Below are 18,583 nucleotides of genomic sequence, written 5' to 3'. Positions count from 1 at the left end.
ATATATAGCACTGAAGGAAAGGGCATTAGTAATGATTAGTCAGTTGGTAGCTCCTATTAAAGAGCTTCACTTGTATGATCTAACTGGATCAGAAACAGCCTTTCCTTTCTCAGGATTCCCACAACAATTTTGTATGCTATATACATACATTCATTATGTCTCACATATGCTTTCTTTTTCTTATAATCTCTTTACCCGGAAATCTTTGTACCTCCCAAGGTTAATTTATTTATGGGTTGCTAGCACCTGGCTCAAAAAAACAAAAACAAAAACAAAAAACAACCTAACATGAATGACTGAACAAGTGAACCAGTGAAAAGAAATGTACCATAAGTATATGTTTTACTTAATAAAAAATTTATTTGTTTACACTTTAGTTGAAAGGCAGAGAGACAGAAACAGATATATAGAGAGATCCTCCATGCACTGGCTCACTCCCCTAAAGGACCACAGAAGTCAAGGCTGGGCCAGGCCAAAGCCAGGTGCCTGGAACTCCACCCAGGTGTCCCATGTGAGTTTCAGGGACCCACGCAGGGATTCATCATATGCTCCCTTGGAGGATATGCACCAACTGGAAGCTGGAGCAGAAGCACAGTAGCCAAGACCTAAGTCAGGCACTCTGATATGGGATACAGACTTGCCCAGTGCAGACTCAAGCCACTGTGCTAAACACTCAGCCTTGAATTGCTTTTAGAAACTCCTAACCATGTTTTTTCTAACTTAATCCCCACAACAATCCTGGGCACTGTGAGATCAATATGCAATCACTGAATGTAGATCAGTGGTCCGCAGTGCAGTACTTAGCAGTGTCTGCAGACACTTGGGGTGTTACAGCGGAGGAGGGGGTACTACTGGTGGCTATTAGGTAGAGGTCATGGGTGCTACTGAACATGCTATAATATACAGGACATCTCCCACCACAGAAAAATGACCTGGTTTAAAATATCAACATTGTCAGAGTTGAGAAATCCTTATCTGGACCCTCTACCTCTGAAAACTACTATAAACATAAGTTCTGTGAGCTCCTTTCCAAAAATAGTTTTCTGATTATGTATATCTTGAAAGAAATTACCTAGTGAACCATGAAGCTACTCCTTGTATTGAGTCATCTTTTCTAAAGACATACAAGCAAACTAACCAAAAAGTATGAGTAGCAAGTTCATGGTTTAATTCTTAATCACTGACCCAGGGTGAATGTTTGGTTTGCCAATCCTGTTTCTTTAGAAAAGGCACTTGGGTGCAGCTAGCACCTGGGTACTTACTTCCATGCATTTCAAGAAGAAAGAATTCATTGTTAGAAAATTTACAAGTTCAGCTGTTTCTTATGATTAATGCTCCTAGGAGACCAGCTAGAGAGGATGAGACAGATTTAAATATCAGCTGTTTAAAAGAAACCCCAGAGTCAAAATATTGGTCAGTTAATTCTATCTTTTGCCAGGGACATGGGTGGAATAAGCATAAATTGATAGCTGTATAGCCATGTAAAGAACAATAAAAAGGTAGCAGAAATCTCTTTTGTTTGTTACAACTGAACATCTTTCTATGACTTACTAACATAATTCCCTGAGAATGTATAGTGGAGCAACATATTTAGATAATTTTATTATTCATTTGCTAGCAGTAGCTTGTATATCCCAGTGAATATCAGTTCTAAGAATAGACAAGTCCACATATACCAAGGAGAAGAAAGGGACCTCAAGGATCATCTTGCCTGTTGTTTTTTTCTTTTAAAAAAATTGCTGAGTTATTTGTTCAAATAAAATTGCATGTGGAAATTCATTGGGTAAATAAAAAAATTATCATATGAAATTGCATGGTCATAGGTGAGACACAAGATTACCTAAGTCCGGCGCCACGGCTCAATAGGCTAATCCTCCACCTAGCGGCACCGGCACACTGGGTTCTAGTCCTGGTCGGGGCGCTGGATTCTTTCCCGGTTGCCCCTCTTCTAGGCCAGCTCTCTGCTATGGCCCGGGAAGGTAGTGGAGGATGGCCCAAGTGCTTGGGCCCTGCACCCCATGGGAGACCAGGAGAAGCACCTGGCTCCTGGCTTCGGATCAGCGCGGTGCGCTGGCCGCAGCACGCCAACTGTGGCGGCCATGGGAGGGTGAACCAACGGCAAAAGAAAGACCTTTCTCTCTGTCTCTCTCTCACTATCCACTCTGTCTGTCAAAAAAAACAAAACAAACAAACAAAAAAGTACCTAAGCAGGTAACCTCTGCTCACCACACCTGAACCTTAGCTCTGTCTGATCTGGTGACTCATTTTACTGTTGGATCATTGATCATTGAAACTGGCATAAAGTATTTTCTCAAAACAGCAACGAAATTTCCCTTGTTTCTCCTCTCTTGAAGAGAAGGTACATAAAGTGATTAGCCTTTATTGACAACCCAACTCAACTAATACCTGTACTTTGTATTTTACATGCTATCAAGATTCTCATGGATGACTTTGTGAACAAGGATGAATGGGAAATGAGCTATATATGCACAATGGAATACTGCTTGGTTTTAGAAAACAAAGGAAAACTTATCACTTGCAATATGCATGAATCTGGAGTATATTATGCTACATAAATAAGCCAGATACAAAAAGACAAATACTGCATTATCTCACTTATATGAGAAATATGAAAAAGTCAAATTCATAGAACTGAGGTTAGAATGGTGATTACCCAGGAAGGAAAAGGGGGAGACACGGATATCTATCAATTTTCTGGCTTGCTCCCCAAATGCCACAACAGCAGGGACTAGACCAAGTGAAAGCCAAGAGCCAAGAACTCAGTTTGAGTGCACATGTGGGTGGCAGGGACCCAATCACTTGAGCCATCACCTACTGCTTCCCAGGATGTGCATTAGCAGGAAGCTGGGACTGGGATCAGAGTTAGGACTTGGACATAGGTAGTACAATAAGGTATGTGGACGTCTCAAGCAGTGTTTTAAATGTTCTCACCATAAATAAAAAAAAATAAGTACATCAGCTGACGGTATGTTAATCAGGCTGATTTAACCATCCCAAAATGCATACATATCACATTTTACACAATGAATATATACAATTTTAGTCATTTATAAAAAGATAGGAATATAAGAAGTTAAACAATTTTCTGTCACAGAATTGAAACTGATAAAACTAAAATTTATACCTACATTTTTTAAAAGTTTTTTATTTACTGGAAAGGCAGAGTTACAGAGAGAGGAGAGGAGAGGAGAGGGGAGGGGAGGGGAGGAGATCCTCCATCTACTTGTTCACTCCAAAAATGGTCAGAAGGATGGGGCTGAGTCAGTTCAAAACCAGGAGGCTGGAACTCTATCCAGGTCTCCCACATGTGTCGCAGGGACCCAAGAAATTGGGCCATTTCCTCTGCTTTCCCAAGTATATTAACAGGGAGCTGGACTGGAAGCGGAACAGCCAGGACCCAAACCAGCGCCCATATGGGATGCTGGCATAGAAGGCCGTGGCTTAACGCACTGTGTTATAATGTCGGCCTCTATACCTATAGTTTTTCATTCCCAAGGCTACATTTTGTTTCTCATACTATTTTACCATGCTACTGAAACAGAATTGGCCTTCTTCAATATGATGGATTTTTTTAAAGAGAATTATTTATTTATTTGAAAGTCAGATTTACAGAGAGAGGGAGGGAGAGACAGAGAGAGGGAGAGCTTCCATCTGCTGGTTCGCTCACCAGATGGCCTCAAGGCCAGGGCTGAGCCAAGCCAAGGCCAGGAGCCAGAAACTTTATGCAGGTCTCCAGTGAGGGTGGTAGGGGGTCCAAGTACTTGGGCCATCTTCTGCTGCTTTTTCCCAGGCCTTTAGCAGGGAGTTAGTTTGGAAGTGGAGCAGCATGGACACACACTTGAGCCCATATTGGGTACTGGCATTGCAGGCAGTGATATAAACTGCCATATCACCCCAATATGACTGATTTTTAAAACTGGCATCGCACCATGGCTCCTTCAGACTGAATATCTCCTGTCCCTTCACATGATTTCCCTAAGGGTCTTTACCACTAGCACTCTTTGTTTTTGCTTGTGCCCCTTTAATCATGATGTGCAGAACTCACCACACTTCTAGAAATTTGGCCAAGGCAGTCCAGAGGACTGGCATTTTCCTTGCTCTAGGCTCTCTACCTCTATTAACTCAGTCTGCACTAGCTTGCTTTGGCAGGACACCGTAGCAGGTCAGCTGTATTACACTTGCATTGAAAACACCTTTAAGTCTCACTGAGTACATGTTGTGCCAGGACCGCTATTTCTTTCCTTTGTGAAGTTGATGTTCTTAAACCTAGATACAGGAGTTTATATTTATCCTTATCAAACTTTCTGTTAGTTTTCATCCACTACAGTAGGCTGTCAGGATATGCTGATTCCTATGGCTGCCATTTAAGCACGTTGGCTATCCTTATCTTTGCACACCCTGCAGACCTGGTGAGCAGCACTTCCTTGTCATCATACTGTCCACAGACTAAAACCAACATGCCCAGGAGAAAGTCTATCCCAGTGGCCTGCAGACGGCCTGACGTGAGGAAATCCCTTCCCAGGCATCACATCTGAATCTAAGAAATGACAATTAGTAATAATTTTGAAGATGAAAGGGATAGATTAGAATGGTTTCTTCAAAAATTTTTATTTGTAGTTGAGTTAGTGAGCTCAGAGAAATTAAGAGCTTTTCCTCACAACCACAGAGTTGATTGCTGACAGGACCGGGTTCACAGCACACAGCTATTGTGATTGGTTAATATTTTTCCATCACATCATGAAACAGATCACTAAGAGCAAAGAAGACATCCTAACTTTATTTTAAAACAAATTCTTGATATAATCTATTTTTCTGACAATGTTCTTTTTCTAAGCTATTAATAAGAGAATAAATTCCAGTGAACTGAAGATTCTAGTTCTCATAAGCTTGCCTCCACTGTCGTTAATTTGTGAGGATAAATCCTAACAGAAAGATGGCACGAGAACAATGTTATATCTGATACACGTCCTATATACAAATGAGGAATGCTAATCCTACAAGGATTGGAAGTTTTTGTAAGAAGGCATATATTTAGAAACAGGTTTTAAAAGTGCCTGAGGTAGTGCATATATGTGATAGAAACCTATAGAAATGTTAGAGAGGCGAGGGGGCTCCCTTTTGCTTTGAAGCCTCTGCATTTATGAAAAACTCATGAACAATACAGAAGAGAACACCCAGGGTTGATTTCCCACAAGAATCTTTCCACCTTCCTAGAATTGTGGGGGGAAAGCCCTTGTGGACAACAGGGCTGGACATTGCCAGAGGGTGTGGTCAGTGGCCCAGAAGATTTCTAAATTTTCTTCAAAGGTGTACAAGTGGTATTGCCTCTATAAATGCTGGCTACTGATTTAGCCTCTGGAAGAAATGCCAACTGTCCAAAGTGATTACCTGTTCCTCACTAAAAGTTATTTTAAAAAATAGAGTCAGCCCTTCAAAACCACAGATTCTGTATCTTTGGATTCAACCCACCACAGATGAAAAATATTTTTTAAATTACTTATGTATTGAAAAGTTGTAGTTTTTTTCTTGTAACTATTCCCTAAACAATATATTCTACCTATTTGTATAGAAACTACAATGTATCATAGTATATGTAAGATGATTTATAGGAAGGATGTGGGTAGGTTATTGCAAATACTACACCATTTTATATAACAGCCTTGAGAACCAATGGAATTTGGTATCCATAGGGGTCTACAGATAGCAAGGAATGGCTATATAATACCTATTTCATATAATATAAATAGAATATTTATTTTAACATTAATAGTAAATGATATTTACACATATATAAAATAATGAGATATAACATTAAAGTCTAAACACCATACTAAACATCAAGAATCTCTGTCTCTCTCTCACTGTCTAACTCTGCCTGTCAAAAAAAAAAAAAAGAATCTGAACCTTGGAGTATTTACAGCTTATGGTATCACCTCCTGTCATTTGCATGTAACTCTTTAGCTAGACTGATGAGGTAAGCCAAATGTAACTTCTAGGAATCAGTTTAAGTTCCTATAGCAGTGAATAATTAGTTAGCTATCATGAGAATCCTAGGATTTCCATTTCAGTAAAAGTTTGGTTTTAAAGCAACAAAATTTATTATCACTAGTATCTGTTACAACATAATTATTTCAGGGCAAAAGTTTAATCCAGAGTCCCCAGATATCAAAATCCAAGTTCTCCTGACTATCTCTTGGGAAATGACGATCCATGTTTACATGTTGGTCTAATAACTGGCCACAGTTCTGACTGGCCACCATCCCAACCAAGCTCCTTACATAAGAAGCCTAATCTGAGTTAGCTCCCTGGCTTCAGTTCTTCCCTGGCCCACTCAGCTTTAACTCTGGCACACACAGTACTCATCACAGCACACTACATGAGAAGCAGTATAGTGTGCACTCTGAGACTGCCTAGGTTGGACTTTCACTTTTTAACTTTTCTTGAAAAAAAGATTTACTGTTTATTTGAAAGGCAAAGTGGCACACACACACACCCACAGAGTGTGGGGAGCAACTGGGAGCAACTCGGACTAGACTAAATTACTGGAATTAAGACTTATTCTATGCATCTGCTCTCCCACAATATGGCGCTGAGAAGGGAGAAACAGCTTCTACACAGCTGCCTCCAGTTCAACCAATAAACAGCAGGACCTGCTCCTGATTGGAGGAGAGCAGCGTACTCAGCATGTGGGTAGCAGAGTTGGGATTGGTGGAAGAGGACTATAAAGGAGGAGAGAGACAACATGCACCAGGAACATCTAAGGGGAACATCTGAGGGAACACCTGTGCAGCCCCCGAGAGAGCCGGCTGGCGGTGTGCCGCTCCCCCGCGGAAGTGGGGAAGGTGGCAGGGGGAACCGCCCTTCCACGGAGGTGGAAGGGTTGGTAGCCAACCCGGGAAGAACCAGCAGCAAACCCGGGGAGGGCCGAGCAGACAAAAGAACAGCGCAGGGTCCTGTGTCGTTCCTCCACGAAGACGGGGAGCGACATAATGGTGCCGTGACTCGGATATGAAGCCTAGGCAGGGTTTAGTGTCGTTCCTCCATGAAAAGGGGGAGCGACATAATGGTGCCGTGACTCGGATAGGAAACCTAGGAGGGAAGAAACGGGAAGAAGTGGGAAAATACCGGAGAGAGAGACTAGCAAAGAGCCTAGGGGAAAGCCGGACGAAAAAGGTGCCGGAAGAAGCTATTGAAAGTCTAGGCATAGACTCGGATACGGACTACGGGGGGAAGCTGGGAGAAATCTCTAAGGCTGAAAGCGAAAGTGAAAGCTAGAACAGACTTGGATACGGACTGTGGGGAGAAGCCAGGAGAAATGAGGGAGGAATATTGTTGGAAGAAAACTTAGGGAAACATACCGGGTAGAGAAAAATGTTAGGGAGGATGAAGCCGCGAGTGCAGGCCGAGGCGGAAACGTAAGCCAGCTTGGAATTCTTTAAGTCAGCCCGGGGGGCAAAAGGCAAAAATCTGGAACCAGAGGCAGAGACGTGGGCCGCCAGGTTGGAATCCGTCAGATTAGCCTGGGGAGCAAAGGACGGGAAGCCAAGCCGAAGGGCGCAGACGTGAGCTGGGTTGAATTCGCCAGGTTAGCCCGGGGAACTTAGATTGAATACCAGTGGTGGCGGAAACGTAAGCTACGCTGTGTGACTCGCGGAAGCCGCCGCGTGCAGAGAGAGCACGGGGCGTGAATAGATAGGGAACGTGGGGCTAGTGCGAGGCCGTGGTGTGGACGCGAAGGGCGTGGAGACCGCGGAGCGCGCAAAGCCAAGCCGCGCAAAGCCGGGAAGCCGCGCAGATGAGAGAAGTGTGGGCTGAAGCGGCTCAGAGCCGGGAAGTCACCGCCACGGGGCGAGGCGCCAAGAAGCAGCCTCGGGGCGGGCGCCGGGAAGCCGCAGGGATAAGAGAAACAGAAGTTTAGAAGTAAAATGAGAGAAATAGGAATGCTGGTAGATAGAAGTAAAATAGGAGAGATAGGAATGCCCGGAGATAGAGAAATAGAGAAAAATAAAGCCTCCCCTCAACATGGCAATGAGAGAGCTTGGATTCAGTCTGCCTGATTAGGGAGGTGGTGAGCACCTGCGGGCGGTTAGCAGTTTATGCGCCGCAGGTCACCGAAGACAGGCACGAATTAACATCAATAAGTCTCCCCACAATACCGCAATGAGAAGGCTTGGATTTGGTCTGCCTGATTAGTGAGGCGGTAAGCACCAGCAGGCAGCTCGACCAGAGTATGAGCTGCAGGTCACCGAAGATAGGCACGAATCAACACCAATAAGTCTCCCCACAATACGGCAATGAGAAGGCTTGGATTCGGTTTGCCTGATTGTTAGGGCTTGTAAGTACCTGCAGGCAGTTCTGGCAGAGCATGCGCTGCAGGGCACCGAACTCAGGCACGCACCAGCGCCTAAAAACCTCCTCACAACATGGCGAAGAGAGGACCCGGATTCGGTTTGCCTGATTGATAGGACTTGTAAGAACCTGTGGGCAACTCTAGCAAGCAGAGCAGAGTGTGTGCCGCGGGGCACTGAAGACAGGCGCGTATCAACGCCAAAAAATAAAAAGAAAGGGGGATCTGTGGGGAGCAACTGGGAGCAACTCGGACTAGACTAAGTTACTGGAATTAAGACTTATTCTATGCATCTGCTCTCCCACAATATGGCGCTGAGAAGGGAGAAACAGCTTCTACGCAGCTGCCTCCAGTTCAACCAATAAACAGCAGGACCTGCTCCTGATTGGAGGAGGGCAGCGTACTCAGCGTGTGGGTAGCAGAGTTGGGATTGGTGGAAGAGGACTATAAAGGAGGAGAGAGACAACATGCACCAGGAACATCTAAGGGGAACATCTGAGGGAACACCTGTGCAGCCCCCGAGAGAGCCGGCCGGCGGTGTGCCGCTCCCCCGCGGAAGTGGGGAAGGTGGCAGGGAGAACCGCCCTTCCACAGAGGTGGAAGGGTTGGTAGCCAACCCGGGAAGAACCAGCAGCAAACCCGGGGAGGGCCGAGCAGACAAAAGAACAGCGCAGGGTCCTGTGTCGTTCCTCCACGAAGACGGGGAGCGACAACAGAGAACTTCTATACACTGGCTCACTCTCCAAATGGTCTCACCGGCCAGAACTTGGCCAGACCAAAGCCAGGTGCCAGGAACTCCATCTGGGTGGCAGGGATCCAAATACTTGAGTCATCCATATGCTGCTTTCACAGCTGCATTAGCAGGGAGCTGAATTGGAAACAGAGCAAAGGGGACTTGATCAAGCACTCTAACGGGATGCTGGTACTTTAAGTGGTGACTTAAAAAACTGTGCCACGATGCCACTCCTAAACTTGCAATTTCAGTGTTCACTTTGGGGTGGCACTGTGTCCTTATCTAAAACAAGGCAATAACTGAATCTTCCTCTTAGTTTTGTTGTGTAGATGAACTTAGGAAGTGCATTTAAAGTACTTAGGACTGGACCCAGAATATTAACATGGAATTAGAACTCAAATGCAAATTTGCTATTATTAAAATTAGGCGTTGTGTGCATGCCTGCACATGTATGTGCGCGTGTGCGCGTGCACACACACACACACACAGAGGGAGGGAGGGAGGGAGAGGGAAAGAGAGAGAGAGAGAGAGAGTTGTTTTACCCCCCAAATGCCTGCAATGGCTGGGGCTAGGTGCAATCCAAGTCTCTTATTTAGGAGGATGGAATACAGTTACTTGAACCTTCATAGTTGCTTCCCAGGCTCTGCACTGGCAGGAAGCTAGAGTCAGGAGTGGAGCCTGGAATTGAACTCAGGCACCCTGATATGGGGCTCAATTGTCTTAACCACTAGGTTAAATGCCAGGTGCCCACACTTCTCAGAATCCTGTCTGCTATATCATGAATGGTCGCTGAGTTGAACTGACTTAACCAGTATCACTCTCAGCATCAGAGTCAATTCAAATTTAATTTTATTATAAGCACAACAACTAGAGCATCAAAGTTTCATCAAACCAGTTCTTTAAACATTCATTATTAAAATTTTAAATGTAAAGTAGTATTTTGTCTTATATAAGGTTATGTTATCAAGTCTTAGTTACACTGTTGCCATCTTCAGCATTATAAACAACTTTAAGACAGTTTTCTGTAGTCATTATTAACATTTGTTTCCAAAACTTGTGCTATTGCACTGTACCTTTTAGGCATATACTGTTATAAATGACATTTTATATGTCTATTTAGTTTGTATGTTTATTTAGGTTTCATGGTTTGTAGCAAATCAACTTGAGGCCAATCATAGTTCTCAGTTATTGGCTACTTAAATCCTTTTCCTATTTAACCTAGCAGTTCTTTACTTCTCTTATCCCCTTGAAGATTTTAAACTAGCTATTTTCTTCTCATTTAACAAATAAGAAAACTGAGTAGGTGTGTGAACAGGTTTAGTCTGCTCCAGAAATTGTGTTTCTAGTTGTCCACACGGGCCCTTAGTTGGTGATTAAGGGCTGACCTAGGAGGATATAAATTCCTAGACACCATCAGCACTCCAACTGCAGGTAAAGCTGAGGGTAGCTCACACAGACATAGCTGCTGGGTGTTGAGCAAAAAAACATACGGAACATCACACTAGGAAGGAGCTACAGTTCGGCATTTCATATCCACAACAGCCATATACACAATAGTTTAACAGGTAAATATGGCCAGTGTATGCACAGAAGTTAATCTATCTCCTTATAGTCCTCTATAGGAGCCTCTATGGAAGGCATTCAGGCTTAGTGATAGCTACATGGGGAGGGAGAGACAATCAACTGTGCTTACTAAGTTCAGCGCAAACATCCAGAGCCTATGGTACTAGCATGACACCACATGCCAAGCACTGTGCCGTACCAGTTTGCAAACCTAGCCAGGGCTATTTGAGCATGGCACCTCAGGTACTTTGCTGCATTCTGCTCCTAGCAGGCCAATCTGGTATCCTAACACAAGACAGACCCCTTTTATTGAGTTTTTCTCCAATTTCCTTGTTCTTTGGCTCTCATTATAGCACATTCTTTCACCATTAGCTACTGTTTAGAAAAGGATGGTTCATTCTACTCCAAAGAAGCAGTAGATGAGTGGTATGATGGACAAGGAGGAATAGGTCTTATATGCTAGGCAACCACAAAATTTTTCTCTCCTAAAAGGAAAGTTTGGGGAAAGCCAAAGTGCCCCAAAATATAGCATGGTAAACACCATTCACTAAGATGATTTACTAAGATGAATCTGTTCATATTGACACATAGCACATGGCTATCCAGAAGTCAAATATTCTAAATATTATTTCCCCTTCCATAAATTTGCAAGGCTTTGCTGAAAAAAAATTAAAGGATGTACAAAATATCTTTGTTTAATATTTAGAGATCAATGAATTAAGGATTTTAAAAACATAACCTTGACTTTTGACCTTGAGCATTTCACACTTCAGGATGGGCTCTTAGTGGAAGATTGGCAAGACCTGGTATTTAAGGGCTGGAGCTGAGAAATGAATCCAGCTTTCCAGAGGATCCCAATCAGGGTCTTTTGTAATCTAAGGTTCAATGTCCAAAGGGACAGAGACAACTTGGATTTGGGATCTGCAGGCCTCATTATATCTCTCTATGTCAATATTTGAGGTGATTTAATTGGGTAGGTGGGGCACAGATAAAGGTGGTGTCAGAGGGATAGGGCTGGGTAGTTCATTCAATGCAGGTCACTGGCCAGGGGCTGGTACATAGGGCATAGAGCTTAGTCCCCTAGAAAGGGGCTGGAAAGAATTAGGAAGGGCATCAGGCTCCCAGGACAGCATTTAGGACAGAATTCTGATTCTGATGGAATCTGGAGTACACAGCAAAACACATTACCCTATCCCAAGGGATAGTCCATAAATCCCAGCTACTGCAGTTGTACAGCTATTTACAAACCATTCCCAGCATATGGGGTTTCTAATTCAGTCCCTACCATCCCACACTGATGCCCTACAGAGCATCAGTGACAAATGGTGAGATAGCAGCAGGGAAGTCCCTGGTCAGGATTTAGATGCTGATTTGCTTATGTGTTCAACAAATGCAGATTCTCACCAGAATGCTAGAGGATGGGGATTAAAGGATGAGTAAAACATCTTTCATGAATTTTAGGGTCCCATGAATTTTGAATCCACAACACTTTATTCCACAGGATATGCAATGGTCATTTTGTCAGTCATCTGAATCCATATTTACATATATGTTATGTATATATTTACATATTTGTAATCCAAATTACATACATGTTACATATATATTATCTCAAGCTCTATCCAGAGACTTGTCAACTACTTGTAACACAGTCATTTCAACTTTGTTTAGGAGAGGGACACACAACAAATGCTACTCCTCCCTCCACTCTCCACCTCCTGTGTTTATAAAAACATTCTGAAAGATTTCCCTGTAGTTGGGACATGATCCACCCTGCTCTAATTCCTGCAATCATGCCATGAAAATGCAACATATTCATCACTGAGGTTAAGGCTTAAGGCCAGCAAGTTCTTACATAAACAGTGATTGCTGGTACTTGTGCCTGATGAAATACTATGGATTCATCTAGAACAGATTTGGGAAATAGAGACCAGAGAAGACTTTGATTTGCAGCTGAGGCTGAAAAAGTGTTCCAAGCTGGGCCTGCTTAGTGGTTGCCAGATAGCACCCAGGAATATTCTATATGATCAACTGTGTGTTTATGTGATACATTATCATAGCCTTTATGCTGCTAACTACAGATGAGGAGGAAGATTCATTTTGGGTTTTCAGATGATACAGCTGATGGCATTGTTCAAACACACATGCAACTACTGATGAAACATCTGAAATCAGACTGCCATGCCTAATACTCACGAAAGACAAGGGTGGTTTTTGGGTTTGTGGCTGCTGGACTTTGCCTGATGATAAGTTGGGTACACAGTCGTGTGGATAAGCAGGCAGTTACAAGGAGCTGGGACTAAGCCTAAAAAGATGTCTTTGTTAATGGCTCTGAAATTTCTAAAATTCTTTATCATGTAGACTTTAAGTCTATGTTTAAACTGAATGAGCTTTGGGAAAATAACCTGTTAATGTCAATGCTCAGATGAGAAAGCCAACAATCCCAGATGCTTCTTGAGGTTTTCCTAGAGAAAGGTGCTGGGTGATTGAGGGGCCCTGGGCCCCTTGTTGTGGAGGATGATCTCAGGCAGCGCTGGCTGAGCTAGTCTAAACTGGACTTCTGTAGTTGAACCTGGGTTAGCCTTTAGCCAAAGGCAGACAAGCAGGTGCTTTCATGAACACGTGCCCTTTGCCAGCACCACCCACCAAATACATTGCGTCAAACTTAGTGCTGTCTACCTCCTAACAGGAGCCCTGGTTTGGAATACTGAACTGGAGTGGTGGGAAGATATTTTGCACCTAAGGACTGGCTGTTGTCCTGAAAGAGTTGGAATCTCAGGTGAAAGACCAGAAATACCCTCTATCGTCGTCATGTGTGAATTGAATATAGGAAGATCAGACTTCCTATGATCCAGTCCTTGTTTTTGTTTTTTTTTTTTTTTTTAACTTATTTGACAGGCAGAGTTAGACAGTGAGAGAGAGACAGAGACAGAGAGAAAGGTCTTCTTTCCGATGGTTTACCCCCAAATGGCCACTACGGCCGGCGCTGTACCAATCCGAAGCCAGGAGCCAGGTGCTTCCTCCTGGTCTCCCATGCGGGTGCAGGCACCCAATCACTTGGGCCATCCTCCACTGCCTTCCCAGGCCACAGCAGAGAGCTGGACTGGAAGAGGGGCAACCTGGACTAGAACCTGGTGCCCATATGGGATTCCGGTGCCACAGGCGGAGGATTAGCCAAGTGAGCCACGGCACTGGCCTGTTCCAGTCTTTTGATTAGCTAATTAGTGAGAAAAACATAATCGCTCACACCACTAGATTCTCTGTAGGAAGCTTATCTATGTTTGCCCATCCAGTTTCCCAGATTCTGCCCTGAGTGTAGTTTTGCAGTCTTCAACTCATCCTGCATGTATTTCATTGCCTTCCATAGGTGACAACATACTGAAGCAATGATAAAATATCTGGGGGCTTTTCAAGGTTTCAGGATATAGTCATGAATGTCTAGAGTTCACGACCCTGCTTTAGATACTACCTGCATAGTAGTCTAAGCTATAGTGCAACCACCTTGCAAAGGTGGGCTGAAAGCCTTGGAACCTGGGCTGGACACAAATAGAGGGGTTCTGAGAAATGGCCCAAAAAATGGTGGCTGGGGTACCCTGCTGTTACACAGCCTAGTACACTCCTCCCCACAGAGCTACTCCATGCAAGTACTGCCACTTCACTGCTAATACGATAAGATAAGCAGTGTTTTAGGACTTCACAGTGTTAAAAGTGAGTCACTGCTGATGCTGATAAATGGCCATTGTGGCCATTTGGGGAATGAATAAGTGGATAGATGGTCTTTCTCTCTCCCTCTCATTTGTCTCTGCCTCTCTCTCTCTGAAACTCTGCCTTTCAAGCAAATAAACTAAATCTATAAAAAAATCCATTTAAGAAGTGGGGAAAGCACATGAACAGGAATTTTTCATAGCATGAAATTCAAATGGACAGCAGATACATGAAAAAGTGCTCAGAATCACTAGCCATCAGGGAAATAAATGCAAGTAAAAACCACGATGAGGTTTCACCTCATGCCAATTAGAATGGCTCTCATGCAAAAATCAAAAAACAATAAATGCTGGTGTGGACATGGGGAAAAAAGTACCCTAATATGCTTTTGATGAGAATGTAAATTAGTACAACCATTATGGAGGATAGTATGGAGATTCCTCAGAAATCTGAAAATAGATCTACCATATGACCCTGCCATCCCATGCCTGAGAATTTACCCAAATGAAATGAAATAAGCATATGAAAGGGTTATCTGTACTCCCATGTTTATTGTAGCTCCAATCACAGTAGATAAGATGTGGAATCACCCAAGATGTCCACCAACTGATGACTGGATAAAGTAAATGTATAAATACACCACTATTCAGCCATATAAAAGAATGAAATCCCATCTTTTGAAACTAGAAACTATTATGCCTAGTGAAATAAGCCTGTCTCAAAAAGACAAATATCATGTTTTCTCTCATCTGAGACAGTTAACATAGAATAAAAAAAATTATAGGAATGAAATGGACACCTTATGATAGGACTGTCATTTTTAGCTCTTGCTCATACCCCTGTGGAACATCAGTCTTCCTAATTTTTACTTGATTATTATGGTTAGTGGTGAATTAAGCCTTTGATTATAAAGGGGATTATAGAATGAATTACCTTTGAAAAAAAATTTCACTGTTATACCATTACTAGTTTTATTTCTTTTTTTTTTCCAGAAACCTTTCATTTAAGGAATACAAACTTCAGGCATTTCATAAACACAATGTTAGAATATAGTGATTTTTCCCACCGTACCCACCCTCCCACCCATACTCCCAGCCCTCTTCCTTCTCCCTCTCCTCTTCCCATTATTATTCTTCACTGAGATCTATGTCAATTAACTTTATACACGTGATTAACTTTTTACTAAGTAAAGAGTTCAACAAATTGTATGAAAAAAATGTTCTACAACAGTTGCGATAAAGGCTGTGCAAAGTCATTGCATCTCAAAGTGTTAATTTCACTTCTATAGATTTCCTTTTAGGGGCTCTATTAGTTATCACAGATCAAGGAGAACATATGGTATTTGTTCTCTTGGTACTGACTTATTTCACTAAGTATGATGTTTTCCAGCTTCATCCATTTTGTTGTAAATGACAGGACTTCATTTTTACTGCTGTGTACTATTCCATGGTGGTGTACATATCCCATAATTTCTTTACCCAGTCTTCAGTTGACTGACATTTGGTTTGATTGAATATCTTAGCCATTGCGAATTGATCTATAATAAACATGGGGGTAGAGATAACTCTTTCAGATGCTGATTTCATTTCCCTTGGATAAATTCCCAGGAGTGGAATGGAAGGTCATATGGTAGGTATATATTCAGATTTCTTAAGTATCTACATACTGTCTTCTATAGGGGCTTTACCAGTTTACATACCCGCCAACAGTGGATTAGGGTATGTTTTTCCCCACATCCTTGCCAGCATAGGTTGTTGATTTTTGTATGAAAGCCATTATAACAGGAGTGAGGTGAAACCTTATTGTGGTTTCGATTTGCATTTCCCTGACAGAGAATTATATGCAATTATTTTGAACAGCTTTAGAAGAATTGGAGTTAGGCTTTCTTTAAAGGATGATAGAATTCAGCAGAAAAACCATCTGGTGCTAGGCTTTTCTTTGCTGGAAGGGTCTTTACTGCTGATTTAATTTCCATTTTGGTTATGGGTCCATTTAGGTTTTCTATGTCTTCATAGATCAATTTAGGTACAGAATAAGTGTCCAGGAATCATGCCATTTCTTCTAGGATTCCTGGTTTGTTGACATACAGCTCTTTGTAGTAATTTCTGATGATTATTTTTATTTCTGTGATGTTTGTTGTTAAATTTCCTTTTTTCATCTCTGATTTTATTGAGTTGAGTCTTCTCCCTCTTTTTTTTGGTTAGTGGGCCAATGATGTAACAATTTTATTTTTTCCAAAACTAGCTTCCTTTCACTGATCTTTTGTATTTGTTTGTTTCAATTTTGTTTATTTATTCTCTAGGTTCTTTGATCTGTTTCACTGAGTTTGTTCTTAAGGCTTTCCAATGTATTTTTTATTTGTTCTATTGAATTCTTCATTTCCAATATTTCATTTTGATTCCTCTTTAAAATCTCAATTTGTGGGAAAAATTTTAATTCATGATATGTATGGATTTCTTTAGTTCATGAATTTGCTTCTGATTACTTCTAAGTAATCCTATGATCAATTTTTGGAATTCCATTTCCACCATTTCTTCAATCTCTTTGTCTTCATATTCTAGTATTGAAGTGTTGTATTCTTTTGGGAACATCATGTTTTCTTCCTTATTCTTGCTTCTTAAATTGCTACATTTATTATTAGGCATTTGTTGTATATTTGTTGGTTTTTGTTTTTCCTCCTGTAATGGCTTTTTTCATTGGACTATCCCTCTGTGGCTTATTGGAGTGTCTGCTCTATCAGTGAATACCCAGAGGTATGTGCTGGGTATGGCCCTCGAGCTCTGTTTAACACTCCAGAGTGAAGGGAATGTCCAAGATGAAAGGACACGTCAGGCATTGTAAAGCTCCCTTTTTGTTTGTTTGTTTGTTTGTTTTAATCAGATGGGAGGTTTTTCTGCTCTGATGCCTGTTCTCATGCTCACCTTTTCTTTTTTCTTTTCTTTTCTTTTCTTTTTTTTCTTTTTTTTTTTTTTTTGGACAGGCAGAGTGGACAGTGAAAGAGAGACAGAGAGAAAGGTCTTCCTTTTTGCCGTTGGTTCACCCTCCAATGGCCGCTGCAGCCAGTGTGCTGTGGCCGGCGTACCACACTGATCCGAAGCCAGGAGCCAGGTGCTTCTCTTGGTCTCCCATGCGGGTGCAGGGCCCAAGGACTTGGGCCATCTTCTACTGCACTTCCGGGCCATAGCCGAGAGCTGGACTGGAAGAGGGCAACCGGGACAGAATCCGGTGCCCAGACCAGGACTAGAACCCGGTGTGCTGGCGCCGCAGGCAGAGGATTAGCCTATTGAGCTGCGGCGCTGGCCCATGCTCACCTTTTCTACTCAGCTAGCCCCAGTAGGTACGATTTTTATCCACACTGCCACAAGAACCGCACAAAGGATCTGTGCTATCCTTGGTGTGAATATGGATCCTGCAGCAATGACCCTCATCAGTGAATCAGGTTGCAGAAGACCAGGTTAATGTAGATGTGGAGCTGCCCACAGTGACTGCCCAAAGTCCCAGATACACCCTGTGCCCTCCCACACAGCCACAGTGTTTTCACAGTTCCAGCACACAAGGCTCCCATAGGCATGAGCACTCATCCCTCTGTCAACTCTCCCATTCAGACTCAGGCATCTCCTCTTGACTCATTGTTGGGTGTGCAGACAGGAGCTGGCACAGCTGTTACATATGTCCAAAAATGGCACCTGCCCTCCCTCAGCTAGCTACAGGATGCTGGTGTCACATGGTCAGTGTGAGAGAAATCTGCCACCCCTTTTTTCCCCCTCTAGGTTGGCAGGTATACTGTCCCCCACAGGGATCCAAGCCGGACTCCCACCAGGCTCTTCTTGCAGCTTTATCACCACTGGCTTGAGCTGCTGCAGTCTGGTCTCACCTCACTCTCCTATGCTGGTGCTGAGGCTCTCGGCTGCTGGGTCCAAACCTGCGCATGTCCACTCCCTGCAAGTAGGTCCACAGTGCCACCCCAATTTGTATTGAATTTTCTCTTCCATTTTCTCCCTATACCTCCCCTGAAATTGCACTCTCCACTTTTTTTTTTAAACTATCCTTCCCTAGACTAGAGCAGTAAGCTCCCTCCCTATTCTGCATCTTAATCTATCTAGTTGTATTTCTTTTTTTCTTTTTGATAGGCAGAGTTAGACAGTGAGAGAGAGAGACAGAGAGAAAGGTCTCCCTTTTCCATTGGTTCACCCCCCCCCAAATGGCCGCTATGG

At 42.9% G+C, this 18,583-nt stretch overlaps 1 protein-coding gene across 12 annotated transcripts in view; it reads right to left on the bottom strand.

The window, feature by feature from the left end:
* The window catches only part of GHR (growth hormone receptor), a 303,364-nt gene that overhangs the window by 150,894 nt on the left and 133,887 nt on the right, over positions 1-18,583 (bottom strand). The window contains exon 3 of one of the 12 annotated variants that reach the window (XM_089312522.1): positions 3,689-9,236. Within the exon in view, the coding sequence (XP_089168648.1) occupies positions 3,689-3,791 (103 nt within the window). The 5' untranslated portion in view covers positions 3,792-9,236. 12 annotated transcript variants of the gene reach the window in all.

The sequence above is a fragment of the Oryctolagus cuniculus genome, chromosome 14 (assembly GCF_051225735.1).
Source record: "Oryctolagus cuniculus isolate XC-2025 breed Fujian yellow rabbit chromosome 14, ASM5122573v1, whole genome shotgun sequence".
NCBI classification, from domain to species: Eukaryota; Metazoa; Chordata; class Mammalia; order Lagomorpha; family Leporidae; genus Oryctolagus; species Oryctolagus cuniculus.
Note: the sequence above shows the minus strand (reverse complement) of the source record. Positions and strands in the feature narration are given on the sequence as shown.